Here is a 15,124-nt window from a genome sequence, read left to right on the forward strand (position 1 = left end):
AAATTGAGGGCCATTGAATTAAGGTTGGCATTACCTGGATCAATTCCAATTTAATGAAAAACTATTCTTTCGTTTTTAAAACAAGATGAAAAAACAAAACTTTAGTTTCTGAAAACGATCTTTTTCAGGATCGATCGTTTTTTGTTTAATAAAACTATAGTTTCTCTGTTAAAAAACGACCCAGTGTCCGTTAACAACGGCTTACCAATAAACACATTTTTGGTCGAAAAACGCGAGGTTAGAAAACATTCAGGTTTTTGCGAGGATTAAAAAAAAACATTTAAGACAACATTCGAAACCTTACCTTTCATAACAAAAATTGAAATTAACACTAGATTCATAGCGAAAATTTGTTCAAAGCGAACCTTTCTTAGAGCTGTTGAGAATTATAAACCATTTAAAACGTTTGGAAATGAACGGCGGAACCTATCTTTACCAAATTAAGAATAAATCTACTTCCTAAATGCTTCACCAAGAACTGGGTGTCACCTGCCGAAATACAAGTTTTCGGGACGATTATTCTAGATCAATTCTTTATGGAATAATCGTCCCATAATACATTTTTTAAAATGTCACACCAAGCTCTGTGAATTATCCAACGGATAGATTTTTTAAAAAATCTGTTAAGAAAGATTTCACCTTAAAGTTTAAAAGTTGTCTAGGAATTATCATACATAACAGCTTCAAGAAAGGTTCCATTAGGCCTAATTAACCATAGTTGACATTCCTTTCAGCAAAATTTGTACACCGTGTACAATTAAAAAATGATAAACGTGGAAAAGCTGCAAATCAAAAATAGCCACAAAACTTACTTCGAAGTTCCTCGCTATCAACTATTTGAGCGTTAGAATTTGATGAAAAAATTACAAAATTAAAATGCATCTGTTTTCGTCGGTGAATTTATTCTCAAGATTTTACAAACTAGTTAAAATGTAAAATCTCTTTATCACAGAATAAAATACAAATATATCAAGATAGTCAAGTTGTAAAAAATCTGAACACAAAAAATACAGAATATATGATACTTGAATAAGGAGCAGTATTTTACATATTTGTTCAAATAATTTAAAAACTGCGTTTACTATTTCACAAAATGAATATTATGAGAGAATTTTCAATCATAAAATTTGCATTAACTAGAGAAAAAGTTGCAAATTGTCAGATATTAAAAGTATTTTTATCAAAGAGAAAATACTGCAGGTTCAATTTAATAAGTCAGCTGTATATTCACTGTTGCTTATTGCAATCTAGAGAGTGAAGGATGGAAACACCCAGAGCACGTCCCAGGGGTGGAGGAACAGCGTTTCCTATCTAAATATATAATAAACAAATAATTTTTGGAGTTTTTTCCAGGGGCGGATATTCACTCGAAAAACTATTTATCTAGCCCACCATTTGAAACTTAATTATTCCTCCGTAAGTAAGGGGGTTTTTTTTTTTTTTTTTTGGGGGGGGGGAGGGGGTTATGGTTACGGATTTTTTTTTGCCGATTTGGGGAAAATAAATGATTTAAGGAATCGTTGGTTAATAAGTATCAAAAATGAAAATAAGTTGCCAATTTTTCAGTCCGCCCCCCCCCTCAAATCATAAAAATCATGGAACAGCGTATGATCAATATTTTACCTGTCTGTGCTTCTCTAAAACAGACCCGTAGAATCTGTAGGTGTCAGGAAATCCTTGAGACCTTCAATCAATCAATCAATCAATCAATCAATCAATCAATCGCATTAATGTTCCACAGATTAAAGCTTGATGCATTTAAAAACTGTGACTTTTCATTTTTCAACGTCAGAAAATATATTTCTCCGGAAACCAACAAATGACAAAAAAATTAATTTCATTCCTTGAAAGAGTGTGAATTTTCTTAAAATAGTAAAAAAATTATATTTTAATAAATCAAGATTAAATTTTTAAAACCGGCATTACCTAAAGTTTTCTATAAAAACATAAAACCATTCAACTTAACCAGCCTAAATTCTCGTGATTCTACCGAGTTTCCCAACCGAAAGAGTTACTGAGTTATAACTTGACAACCAACCCACCACAACCAACCTACCAAACCAACCAACCCCACTTTATAAATGAATAGATCACCTGGCGCACTCTCGAACTGAAACCAATCTGTTTTGATCTGGATGAAGCACTCGCCCTTGTTTCCCCATGGGCTCCGGGTTTGTGATGGTTGTGGAGAAAAAACCGTCCCACTCGACTCTGCCGTAGAGTCCGGCCCAGTTGTTGTGCCGGTTAGCGGTGTGGGGCAGACACCAGGGAATCAACGTGTTCTAAATAAATACAAGTTTTGTATTCATCTAACATCTAAGAGCAATCCAATTCAATCCAATCCATTCCAAACATCTAAGAGCAATCCAATCCAAACATCTAAGAGCAATCCAATCCAAACATCTAAGAGCGATCCGATCCGATCCGATCCGATCCGATCCGATCCAATCCGATCCGATCCAATCCGATCCAATCCAATCCAATCCAATCCAATCCAATCCAATCCAATCCAATCCAATCCATCTTCTACTTCACAGATTATTTTGATTATTATTATGGCGAAGATCCCAAGATTTAACAGTTGTTCAAAACTAAGAAGGCCTTGAAAAGTTGGATTTGTGACGTTTATCGCGACTCTAAGGACGAAGTCACGGAGGCTTACAACCTTGAAGACAACAAATCCCAACCGACAACCGGGAATAGGCAAAAGAAATCCCTTTATTAAATATCTATTAGCTCGTTATTGTTTCCCCACCTGTTGGTTATCCTTAGGATCGCATTTTCCCCCCGCCATACAAGGACACACTCCTCGTAGACTTCCACTAGAGCTCCTGAACAATATAACAGTTCAAAAAATAAATCGGGGTCCAAAAAAGTTCATTGTTATATGACTTGTTTTATCTGTTTATGGGTATTATTTAAGTGCGAAAAAGTTGTTACCGGAAATATTAGATTTGATCAATTTCTTTAAAATTAAATAAAAAATTTAGGAGGGGGGGGGGGACAGAATACCACTCCCCCCTTTCGAACTTAATATTCAGTTCAATTTTTTTCTAATAACCGTTAGTGTTCCCTTTAACTTACTTTCCGTTTTTAATATCTTCGTAGAAATAGTGTAGTTTCTTGCTCATCTTCCCATCACTCAATTCCACAATCTACCATGTCAAATTTTAAAATACTAGAATCTTCTATATAAATTGTGAACATGTTCTCTTGCTAACAACAAAAAAAGTTCGCGGATTTTCAAAATTTAATGAAAATAGGATTTTTTGGAGGTTAATGTTTGAAATTTTAATGATCCATAAACCTTCCCTGAGGTCATGCGAGGTCCCACACAAAATTGGGGCCCGATCGGTTCAGCCGTTTTGACGTTTATTAGATACAACCCGAAAGACAAATAAACGGGCACCCAGACAGACAGACAAGCAGAGTATTTATATATAGATTGAACCTACATAATAACTTTTAAATTGTGGCTCTATCTGTAAGCATATTCTCTTTGGAAATGGCAGGACAAGAGCTATTGTGATAATCGCGTCATCAATCATATTTGTAAAATAGATTGTGGTCTGATTGATTGCAAATTAATTCCAGGTCTTTCAGTTTTGAACTATAGGTAGACTAAGTGAAAATAATGAAGAAAAAACATGTTTTTGTGATATTTATATTTTCATGTAATATTCGATTTCATTTCATTCCAACTTGAAACAGAGAAAATGTTTAAATGGTACCGCGACCATGCCACTTATTAAATAGATTTACTTGAAATCCAAATATTGTAGTAAAGACTAAAGAAATTAATCAAAATGACTTTAAAATGTCATATTACATAAATTTTCATTACACCGGTCTAATGGTAATAAATTACAAAAAACATATTTTTTTGCCCAACAACTAATTTAATTTTCCCAATTCAGCAATCCTCACTCTGAATCCCCCCAGTCCCCCCTTAAATACTGGGAATATGAAAAAAGTAATTTAGTAATAGAGAAGCTGATGAGGGTATTAAAAAAGTGTTACCTTGTTTGGAAGATCCCTCCAGTCACTGCCTGGAGTGGTAGGAATATATTCGAACCTCTTCACGATCAGAGGAGCCAATTTCTTGGTTATATGGTCGTAAAGTTCGTCACCAGAGTTCCTTCAAGGGTTAAACATTTAGCATAGTTTGGGATAAATCGGTCAAGGTGTTTCTGAGTTATGATAGGACATCAAAACAAACAAAATTACTAACTTATGAGTTATCCAGGATCCGGATCAAAATTAAATGGATCCTAAGCACTAACAAGACAAAGAAAGTCCTGCGCTACGAGCTGAACTATTCGCACAAAAAACAAGCAGGAAGAAAGCTTATTCCACCTCAGAAGATTTTTTTCAGGCAGTGCCAAGGCTGCCAGAGAGGTGACTAAGATTTCATTTTTTGTTGCAACATGCAATTTGGGAAAAATATTGTATACGGTTCAAAAAATTAAAACAGAAGGAACAGATTGAATCCTTGAAACTGCTGCTGTGTTTGACTTTAACCCAGAAAATTTCCTTAATTTCTACGACCAATGATATTTCTAATTTTCGGTATTTTGGTATCAAATCTTGTATTACCCTACTTTAAAGATGCCTAAAATGACGGAACTAAAATGCTAAGCAAAAAAACTGAAATTGCGAAGTGCACAACTAGGGGGGTTTGAACGTTAAATTATACAACTATGGATTACACAGACGGAGCAGAAATTAGGTTTAAGATGACTGTACAGTGTATACGAACTTTTAAAAGACTGAGAACTCTCCATTCATAGAGAGGCATTTCTAATTCACATCAGTACATTAAAAGTTGATAAAATAAAATATTTTTAATCAAGAAAAGCAATGGTGTTTATCGGACATTTCCTTCTTTAAATGGAGGGTTACCTAAAAATACGACAGTTCCTTTAATATGTGATAGTTCACCTTATATACTTCTGGAAATGTGACTTCGGGTTTCCACCGTACTTCATCACTTCCCTAGACTCTCCATTATTAATCTGTTACATTCAACCATTGAATAATAAATCAAAATAAATTCTTACAAGAATGAAATAATCAAATCAAATCAAATCAAATCAAATCAAATCAAATCAAATCAAATCAAATCAAATCAAATCAAATCAAATCAAATCAAATCAAATCAAATCAGGTTTTAAGCCAGGATCTAATTTTAATTTTGACATTTGCCATAAAAAATTATAATGATTATTTTTGATGAACGTTACGATCCCAGCAATGCAACCATTTTTAGATCCCTTTATTCAATCCCTTCATGATAAATATGAATGAAGGGGAGCTCTGCTATACATTCCGAAGAATAGAAAGTAGAGACAATTTTCAACGATCATAAAAATGAAAGTTAATTGTCGAAAGACACTACGATATTGCTACAAATTGATTAATTAATTGATTGGTTGTATTCCTTGGGAAGATCTGACATAGTATCCCAGACAGTGACAGTTCTCCTGGGAGCGCTCTTCACCCATCTAAACATAAATCCCATCAAATAAACTCTAGATTATTTGATTTTGATGTCTATTTGGATCCAAACCAGATTAATATTGTGTAAAAAATATCGACATTTAGAGATCCCAAAAGTTAAGGCTTACGGCGTGTCCTAAAAGTTTAATAAAGGCCGATATTTTTACATTCTGCTTCCAATTGTAGTCGGAGGTATGAGTTTAGGTTAGCCCATGTTTTGTATGTTTGATTTAAATATGAAAATTAGTCTAAGCAAAAAATATAGGGTTAGTGTTGATGTGGGTTGGTAAAATGTTATGGATAACAATAGCCAAAGAACACTAATTTTCTTTATGATCCATGTAGACTGTAGAATGTATATGACCACAATTGGAGGCTACATGAAAAATGTCTATATATCTTGAGGACCCCATACACAACATGTCTAATATCACAACGAATAAATCGTTTCTAAAAATCCCCCCCACCCCCCAAAAAATTGGTAATTTGATTTTCCCTCTGACAGAAAATTTAATTCAAGGGAAAGCTAAACATTAATAAACCTGGTTTGAGAGTTGTATCTCCTTCCATCAACCTCTACAGACAGGTGGCAAGCCTGGGGGCTGAACACGTGTTCAGGTTCAGGATATCGCGGTAGTACCTAGAAGTACAAAATATACCTCAACATGAAAAATATATAGGCTATAAAAAAGTGTAAAAGAAATCAGAAATATTTTCATTTTGCGGGTGAAACGTGATACAAAATTAGGAGTTACTGAATTTCAACTAGGAGTTAGGACCCGTAGTTACGTTAAATCAAGCACCAGCCCCCCTCCCCGGCCCGGAAGGTACGACAGAAAGAACCAGAATTGACCCTGCTATCTATACTAAGAATGAGCTTAAGCGGGTAATAACAAGGATATATGAAACTTCTTCATGAATTCGATTGGAATCATGGAAGTGAGTGTCAAATCATGAAAGTGAGGGTCAAATTATGGAAGTGAGTGTCAAATTATGGAAGTGAGTGTCAAATCATGGAAGTGAGTATCAAATCATGGAAGAGAGTGTCAAATCATGGAAGTGAGTGTCAAATTATGGAAGTGAGTGTCAAATCATGGAAGTGAGTGTCAAATCATGGAAGTGAGTGTCAAATCATGGAAGCGAGTGTCAAATCATGGAAGCGAGTGTCAAATCATGGAAGTGAGTTTCAAATTATGGAAGAGCGAGACAAATTACAATCATAACAGGAGGTTCATATCAAAATTGTGTGGATTGTGTAACTTTTATACGGGAGTGATGTCTAACTTCATTCGTGGTTTTAGGGTTGCCTAATAAATAAATAAATACTATTTATTGCAGTTTTTGGTGACTGAATACTGTCAAGTTTTTTTTGGGTGTACAAAATTCCTCCAGATCAATCCTAGGTAAAATCATGAAGTACACAGAACTAGAGTTAACCCACCTGTCCTGGGGCTGCTGCAAGGATGATTGCTCTTCTCCTTGTCTGCGCAATACCAAACTGACCAGCCTGCATGATCCCAAAGGTGCACTTAAACAGAACTCAAAATATTAATCATGACAAACAGATCTATAATTTTATAATAATATTATAACGTATCTTGAAAATTTATGAAAAAATGCAGTTTAAAAATTCATGAAAACAAACATTTTATCAACTAGAAAATGAAGAGACAACTGTTTCCCCACTGTTAATGAAGTATTTAAGTTTGAAAAGTGCCAAGCGCCGCTAAGAACCAAGAATTCTCGAGCATTTCAAATAATTTTAAAAGAAATGTTTATTAATTTCCGATGATCTGGAAAAAATTCAAAATCTGACACCGTACCATTTTAAGCATTTTTTTGTACAAAAATAAAAACTAATATTTTGTGAACAAAACATGAAGGGAGGGACGATTTAAACAAAGAATACATACCCCGTTCTTATGCCTCTTTAAACAATTAATAACAACCCATTTATTTGTGTACCAGCTTGGGAACCCAGCACTGCCAAGGTTATTCAAAGTAACTCCGGCGTTTACCCGCCCTTGGTTTTATACCGGGAAACCAAATTTTTTGCTGTGAACCCATTCAACTAAGAATCTTTAAAGAAAGCTATGAACATTCCCGTGGGTATCCCAATTTCCTCAATAAAATTTGAAGGCAAATCGGTCCAAGGGTCTTGAGTTATGGTCGGAAAAACAAACAAACAAACAAACAAACGAACGAACGAACAAACAAGCAGAGATTAAGTTTTAAATAAATAGATATTACCTGATAGCCCATCTTAACCAGAGCACGGAGGCAGGATTTCATGACCATACTCTTCTTGAAGTTGGCAAAGTTCTTTACGTTCTCCAGAATAAAGAACTTCGGTCTGAGAACAAAACATTAAGAATAAAAAATAACCTAACACCGACTTATGAAATCATGCACTGAGTTATCCCTTTTTATTCTCCAAAAATAAATCAAGATCTTAGGATCTTATTGAAGCGTGTTGGGGTAAAAAGCGGACCCGGATCAATAAACGAAAAAAAGGAATACCGCATCCATCTGGACCCGCCGCAACAGTCCACATTTTACGCATAGTGCTAGTCTTCTGTACTACCCAATAATACAACTAAATCTTAGTATTTAGGTTGTTAATTACCTGTAATATTCTGCATAGGATAAATAACTGGAGACCAAGGAGTTTTTGAACAACGAATATTCCCCAGCATTGAACCGATTCATTCCAGAAAATCCTTGGCAGGGGGGTCCACCACATAGTAAATCCACTTCTCCTAAATATATATACAATATTAACCCTTGGCAGGGGGGTCCACCNTAGTACAAGTAGTACAAGTAGTACAAGTAGTACAAGTAGTACAAGTAGTACAAGTAGTACAAGTAGTACAAGTAGTACAAGTAGTACAAGTAGTACAAGTAGTACAAGTAGTACAAGTAGTACAAGTAGTACAAGTAGTACAAGTAGTACAAGTAGTACAAGTAGTACAAGTAGTACAAGTAGTACAAGTAGTACAAGTAGTACAAGTAGTACAAGTAGTACAAGTAGTACAAGTAGTACAAGTAGTACAAGTAGTACAAGTAGTACAAGTAGTACAAGTAGTACAAGTAGTACAAGTAGTACAAGTAGTACAAGTAGTACAAGTAGTACAAGTAGTACAAGTAGTACAAGTAGTACAAGTAGTACAAGTAGTACAAGTAGTACAAGTAGTACAAGTAGTACAAGTAGTACAAGTAGTACAAGTAGTACAAGTAGTACAAGTAGTACAAGTAGTACAAGTAGTACAAGTAGTACAAGTAGTACAAGTAGTACAAGTAGTACAAGTAGTACAAGTAGTACAAGTAGTACAAGTAGTACAAGTAGTACAAGTAGTACAAGTAGTACAAGTAGTACAAGTAGTACAAGTAGTACAAGTAGTACAAGTAGTACAAGTAGTACAAGTAGTACAAGTAGTACAAGTAGTACAAGTAGTACAAGTAGTACAAGTAGTACAAGTAGTACAAGTAGTACAAGTAGTACAAGTAGTACAAGTAGTACAAGTAGTACAAGTAGTACAAGTAGTACAAGTAGTACAAGTAGTGCAAGCAGTACATGTAGTACAAGTACAAGACTGAATGCCTCGGTATAGAAGAGACAATCTTATTCTTAAGATCGGGGGTTTTGGGGCTTAGTACAGCAAGGGTGTATTTTAGTTCCTTAACTCATATTTTTTTGCAGGGTTACGCAGGCCGTGGAAACTTAAAGTTTGCTAGAAAATTCCCTTTTTCCATTTTCCATTTTCCATTCTCTCTTCCCAATTTTCCCCTCTTTTCCTTTTTTCTCCCTCCCCAAACCCGTATGGAGCTCATTAAACATTCAAAACATATTTTTAGTATTTATTAAATACCTTGTTGTTCAGCTTGAAGGCTTTTGCAGCAGGTTCGAACACTTCAACAGCCCAATGGGTCTCCGCTACTCCAGAATCATGCAGACCCTGGCTTAATCCTCCACATCCAGCAAATATATCCAGGCTTCTTAGCTTCCTAAATATCCAGCAAATATATCCAGACTTCTTAGCTTCCTAAATATCCAGCAAATATATCTAGACTTCTTGGCTTCCTAAATATCCAGCAAATATATCCAGGCTTCTTAGCTTCCTAAATATCCAGCAAATATAATCAGGCTTCTTAGCTTCCTAAATATCCAGCAAATATATCAGGCTTCATAACTTCCTAAATATCCAGCAAATATAATCAGACTTGTTAGCTTCCTAAATATCCAGCAAATATATCCAGGCTTCTTAGCTTCCTAAATATCCAGCAAATATATCCAGACTTCAAACCTTTCTCCACATCCAGCAAATATATCCAGACTTCTTAGCTTCCTAAATATCCAGCAAATATATCCAGACTTCTTGGCTTCCTAAATATCCAGCAAATATATCCAGGCTTCTTAGCTTCCTAAATATCCAGCAAATATAATCAGGCTTCTTAGCTTCCTAAATATCCAGCAAATATATCCAGACTTCTTAGCTTCCTAAATATCCAGCAAATATATCCAGACTTCATAACTTCCTAAATATCCAGCAAATATATCCAGGCATCATAACTTCCTAAATATCCAGCAAATATATCCAGACTTCATAACTTCCTAAATATCCAGCAAATATATCCAGACTTCTTAGCTTCCTAAATATCCAGCAAATATAATCAGACTTGTTAGCTTCCTAAATATCCAGCAAATATATCCAGACTTGTTAGCTTCCTAAATATCCATCAAATATATCCAGAGCTGAAAACTTTAGAATGGTGGATATCAGGATTAATGCTTAATCAACTCTTTTTCTTAATCTCCAGATTAAATATTGCTTATAATCCTCATGAACTTAATCTCCAGATTAATTAACAGATCGGGATTAAGGATATCTCATTCTAAAGTTTTCAGCTTAGACTTCATAACTTCCTAAATATACAGCAAATATTTCTAGACTTCTTGGCTTCCTAAATATCCAGCAAATATATCCAGACTTCTTAGCTTCCTAAATATCCAGTATCCAAACACCCCTGAAACTTCTAGACTCAAAATATGATATTCCTTTGAACATGAAACTCAGTAATTGTGCAGTGTACAAAGATCCATTTACCAATAATAATTTTATTTCAAGCTACTGGTAAATTAAATTATTAATTTTCAAGCTACTGGTAAATTAAATTATTAATTTTTTATTTTAAGCCCTTTTGTAGAATAAACGACTTTATGCGTAACAAATAGGGTTTCCATTCCTCAGGGAAAAAATTCTATTTTGAAAATGGAATAATCCGAAATTTTTTCCGTAAAGCGGACCGGGATAATTCTGGTTTACGTCACGTGCACTGTTAAAATTCCGGTTCACATTCCGTAAAACGGAAAATCAAAAGGATCAGAATTGTCTTACTTTTTAACTTGAGGATAGCTGGGAATCAGGTGATCTGCGGGGTCTGAACCGAATTCTTTAGCTTCAGCAGGTAGAGAGTCAATAGTTTTCGATCCAGAATTAAACATGTTCCTGTCAATATTTAACAAGGTTTTAATTGGTTTTAATGAGTCGAATTATAGAAATGAATATTTCCTATCCAAGAGATTGAAATAGAGATTGAAATATTTTTTTTCTAAAGTAGTTCTATATACTTTAATGTATTCATTAAATATGTAATGGAATGCACGATTCACAACAGTATACTTTAAACCTTTTCTGATCCAAGAATCTTTCGAGTTGATAATTAATTACTTTCTAATAGAACTAGCTGAAGTGACCGGCGTTGCACGTGGATTTAAAAGAATAAATAAATTCGAGTTTTGAAAAAAATGTTGAATCTTTTTTAGCCTTTGTTACTCCCCGGGCCGTGGGCACTCTTGGGTTCCCTCAACAAATTTCAGCCCATTCGGTCCAGCCGTTAGGCCAGCTATAGCTAACACGTATATAAATATATATGAGCGAAGAGCTTATCAAATAGATAAATAGAATAAATAAATGATTCTTTTACCTGAAAACCCATCTATCTGGACCCTTCTCACACCACTCAGTAACTTCCTCATACTCATCTTCTCCACATCTTAGCAAAAAAGAGACAGCGTTAATTTTGGCAAAAAAAATATTATTTTATATAATGGGAGCCATTAAACTGTGAAATAGAAAAACGACCTTTAGATGATTTTAAATGGTCGGTTAACTATTAAATATGAAATTTTTGAAGTACACTGTGAACCCAGATTGAAATCCCAGATACACCCCAGACCTTCAAGAAGCACGGCATCGTCAAGAAAGTCTTAAGTTTGAATTTTATAGAGGGGGGGAGGGGGATATGTGAGAACTGAGCTGAAAACTTTAGAATGAAATATCCTTGATCCCGATTACTTTATCTGAGTATACAATGGACACACTTTTGATTTTCTTCTTAAACCGTTCTTTCTTGGATATAGAAGAGAAAAATCAAAAACCGGTTTTTAAATTTAGAGAGTTCTTCCCGTTTCTGTAAATCTTAAATAAATCTTAAATGGCGCGCAAAATTTAAAATTTATCGTCTTCATATACTCGACTCTTGATTGGTTGAATTTTATACACTTTTTAGGATACAAGTACAAGACTAGGTTAGTCTCGATATAAGGAAAAAGAGGATCAAGCATTAATCTCGATATCCACCATTCTAAAGTTTTCAACTCTGATCATTAATCTGTACCTTAAATAGCATCTACCCTCAATATCGGAACCTGCCACCCAGTCTGAATCTTCGCTCCAGTACAACAGGAACATGTTGTCCTCCTCCTTATCCTTAGAATAGGGCAATATATTTTACAGTGCTTAGGATCCGGATCCCGTGGATCCGCAAGATTTTAGCGTTCTCGATCCTGTTTCGCAAAATTATGGGGATCTACGAAACCGGCCGAATCCAAGATGCAAAATATCAATCAAAAACTGCAAAACAAACTTTTTTCCCTTAAAACCAAATCTGAACTGTAGAAAAAGAGAGAATATAAAATTTTCCTGAATCTGAATGGCTGATTGAGCATACATATAAGCGGAAAAAAGAAGAAAAATTATTTTACAAATTTGCATTGATGGTTTTTTTAAAATATATAACCCTGCCTTGGATTTGACGATGTTTTCGGGTCTGTAGAATAATCCAACCTTCAGCTTGATCTCCTTTCCTTCAGCCTTCATAAATAAATAAATAGATGAAAAAAATAATACAAAACACAGGGGTTAAAATTAATTACTGAACAAGCTTATATTGTAGATAAAATTTAAAGAGCAAATACAACACATAATAAGAAACTTATCAAAAACCATATTCCCACAAAGCCTTACAAAGTTCATATATAAAACTTATCAAAACAAACCATATTCCCACAAAGCCTTACAAAAGAAAGTTCATATGTAAAACTTATCAAAACAAAACACTTCAGCCACATATCGCAATGGTATTTGGGAATATCTTTTATTTTGTACCTATGTATTTAATTTACATTAGAACAGTGTAACTTGTAAAGATGCTAGTGATATGCCATGCTACACTACCCCTCCCACCCCCGAAAAAAAAGCAAAACAAATCACTGGTAAAACTTAGAGCAGCAGAACTAAGAAAATGAATCAAATATTTCTGAAAAAAATTTAGTGAAATTCTATAAACATAAATATTTATCATTAGTCAAGGCAATTAAATAATGCTACCTTAAACTTAAGTATTCTTGCAACAATAAACGGATCCGGAGTGTTGAAGTTGTTCCCCTTCACGTGATCAGTCTTCCTGTAGTACTCAGGATACAAATCCTCGTCTACGTTTTCCTTCTTGAACGTCTCCTATACAATTAAATAATGAAAATAATATTGATACTTCAGTGATAGAGTGGAGTGTTAAATTAACAACGGTACACGTCAAATCTTTGTCTGCTCAATCAAGTATACATTTGTTAACTGATTTATTTTCATTTCTGATTTCTCTTGCGTCACAACGGAGAAATAATCAGAATCTTCAACTCTATTGATCTAATATAGTTTAGAATGGTACCGTTGTGAATCACCCATGGCTTAAAATGCCGTTTATCTGTACACAATAGAGAAACCTCTTTTTTTACCTTTTCAAGTTTAGCAGGTTTAGTTTTCATCTTTACAGATCCAGGACTCAAGTAAACCGTGTCCCCTACCTATAAACATATTAATGTAAAAAAGAAAATAACATAATAGTTTATTTTAAACTAGCGAAAGTGCCCGGCGTTTCCCGTGGATATATTTTTTTAAATCAAATTTAAAAAAAATAAATTCAAAGAAAAAAATATCGATCCTTTTAGCTTTTGTTTACCCATGGGTATTTCACCCAATTTGGTCTAGCCGTTTGGCCAGCTATAGCCGACATATCTATATGAGCGAAGAGCTTTATATTATAAAAGTTCAGGGGATAGGGGTTGTGTACGCATTCTACTGTGACGTATTACGACTGCTCTGAACTTAAATCAAAACAATAACAAATATTGTAAACAGAAGGTCAGACGTTCAGGCTTACTGGCCCAACCAGTCGGATTTAATGAAGGCGACAAATCAAAAAAGATGAAAGGGGCATAATATTTTAATATTGTAATATTATAATATTACAATATTATTTTATAATATTGAAATATTAAAATATTTTCTTGGAAACTTATCAAAGAAGAGAAAAACATGACAATTGCTGTCCAATTTAATTAAAGAAAAAAAACTGAGACCGTATTGAAAGAATTTGAACCGCGTCGCTGAACCGATTCCAATTGAGCGCAGGTTCAAATATCGAAGCATCTAGACGCGGTTCAAATTCTTTATATTCAGCCTCTGGATACTCCTGAAAGGTTACCTTGAGCTCTGCCTGATCCCAGGTTACACTGGTGATCTCTGATCCCGATTTAGTCTTAGTTTGCGGAATAAATCGTTTCTCTTTCTCCTTTTTCAGGAGACAGATCTCACAATCTTCTCCAGAGACACTGGTTTTACCCGTCTCTTCAGAATACTCGAACCTGGAGAGATTTGTCATCAAATGAGAAGTACCATTCAATCACAACAGAAATCTTAACCGTATTTACCCGGAGGGGGGGGGGGGGGCTGTAAATTTACACCCACCCCAGCTAGGAAGCTCAAATTTTCTGACTTTTATAACTAATACATGGCCATCACTTAAGCTAGGCTTTTATACCCACTGCCTGAATACTGCCTAAATGCCTTATTTTACCAATACAAGACGAAATCTATATTTAGATCTACTTTCAGTTATTGGATTTCAACATTTTAAAGCTCTTTGGAGGGCCTATAATAAAAGCAACCAGATTGCACAATTTTTGCTAAGAAATTTTGTACAGATGCCTTCAAAGGGAATTTGCGCATTTTCAATTTTTCTTGAATACACATTTAGGTTTTAAAAAGTTTGCAACTGTATTTGCATATTTGATTTCGCTGGGTCAAGGGCTTTTCAAAAATGTTGCAATTTGCGAATTTTTTGTACATTTTTTGCTTAATAACTAGATTTCGCAATAAATCTTTGGATTTTTGCAAGTTTTCCATTTTTGCAGAATATTGAAGTAGAGCCAAAGGGCATTCCAAAATCGTATCAAATACTTTATATTTGCATCAAAATAAGAAAATAGAAGGGGGGGGGGGCAAAT

The 15,124-nt window shown here is 34.6% G+C and overlaps 1 protein-coding gene across 1 annotated transcript in view; it reads right to left on the reverse strand.

Annotated features, from left to right (window-relative positions):
• Positions 1-1,227: 1,227 nt before the first annotated feature.
• Positions 1,228-15,124, reverse strand: part of LOC111703921 (DNA (cytosine-5)-methyltransferase 1) — a 31,897-nt gene continuing 18,000 nt past the window's right edge. The window contains exons 21-38 of the mRNA XM_023476011.1: positions 14,323-14,482; positions 13,574-13,642; positions 13,170-13,298; positions 12,585-12,653; positions 12,178-12,269; positions 11,485-11,553; positions 10,896-11,006; positions 9,369-9,504; positions 9,101-9,177; positions 7,750-7,852; positions 6,941-7,027; positions 4,942-5,015; positions 4,021-4,138; positions 3,085-3,155; positions 2,756-2,831; positions 2,095-2,282; positions 1,624-1,684; positions 1,228-1,311 (exon numbers count right to left, since the gene is read on the reverse strand). Of these exons, the coding sequence (XP_023331779.1) occupies positions 1,228-1,311; positions 1,624-1,684; positions 2,095-2,282; positions 2,756-2,831; positions 3,085-3,155; positions 4,021-4,138; positions 4,942-5,015; positions 6,941-7,027; positions 7,750-7,852; positions 9,101-9,177; positions 9,369-9,504; positions 10,896-11,006; positions 11,485-11,553; positions 12,178-12,269; positions 12,585-12,653; positions 13,170-13,298; positions 13,574-13,642; positions 14,323-14,482 (1,774 nt within the window). The remainder of the gene's footprint in view (positions 1,312-1,623; positions 1,685-2,094; positions 2,283-2,755; positions 2,832-3,084; positions 3,156-4,020; positions 4,139-4,941; positions 5,016-6,940; positions 7,028-7,749; positions 7,853-9,100; positions 9,178-9,368; positions 9,505-10,895; positions 11,007-11,484; positions 11,554-12,177; positions 12,270-12,584; positions 12,654-13,169; positions 13,299-13,573; positions 13,643-14,322; positions 14,483-15,124) is intronic.

This window comes from Eurytemora carolleeae, unplaced genomic scaffold, assembly GCF_000591075.1.
Source record: "Eurytemora carolleeae unplaced genomic scaffold, Eaff_2.0 scaffold528, whole genome shotgun sequence".
Classification (NCBI taxonomy): domain Eukaryota; kingdom Metazoa; phylum Arthropoda; class Copepoda; order Calanoida; family Temoridae; genus Eurytemora; species Eurytemora carolleeae.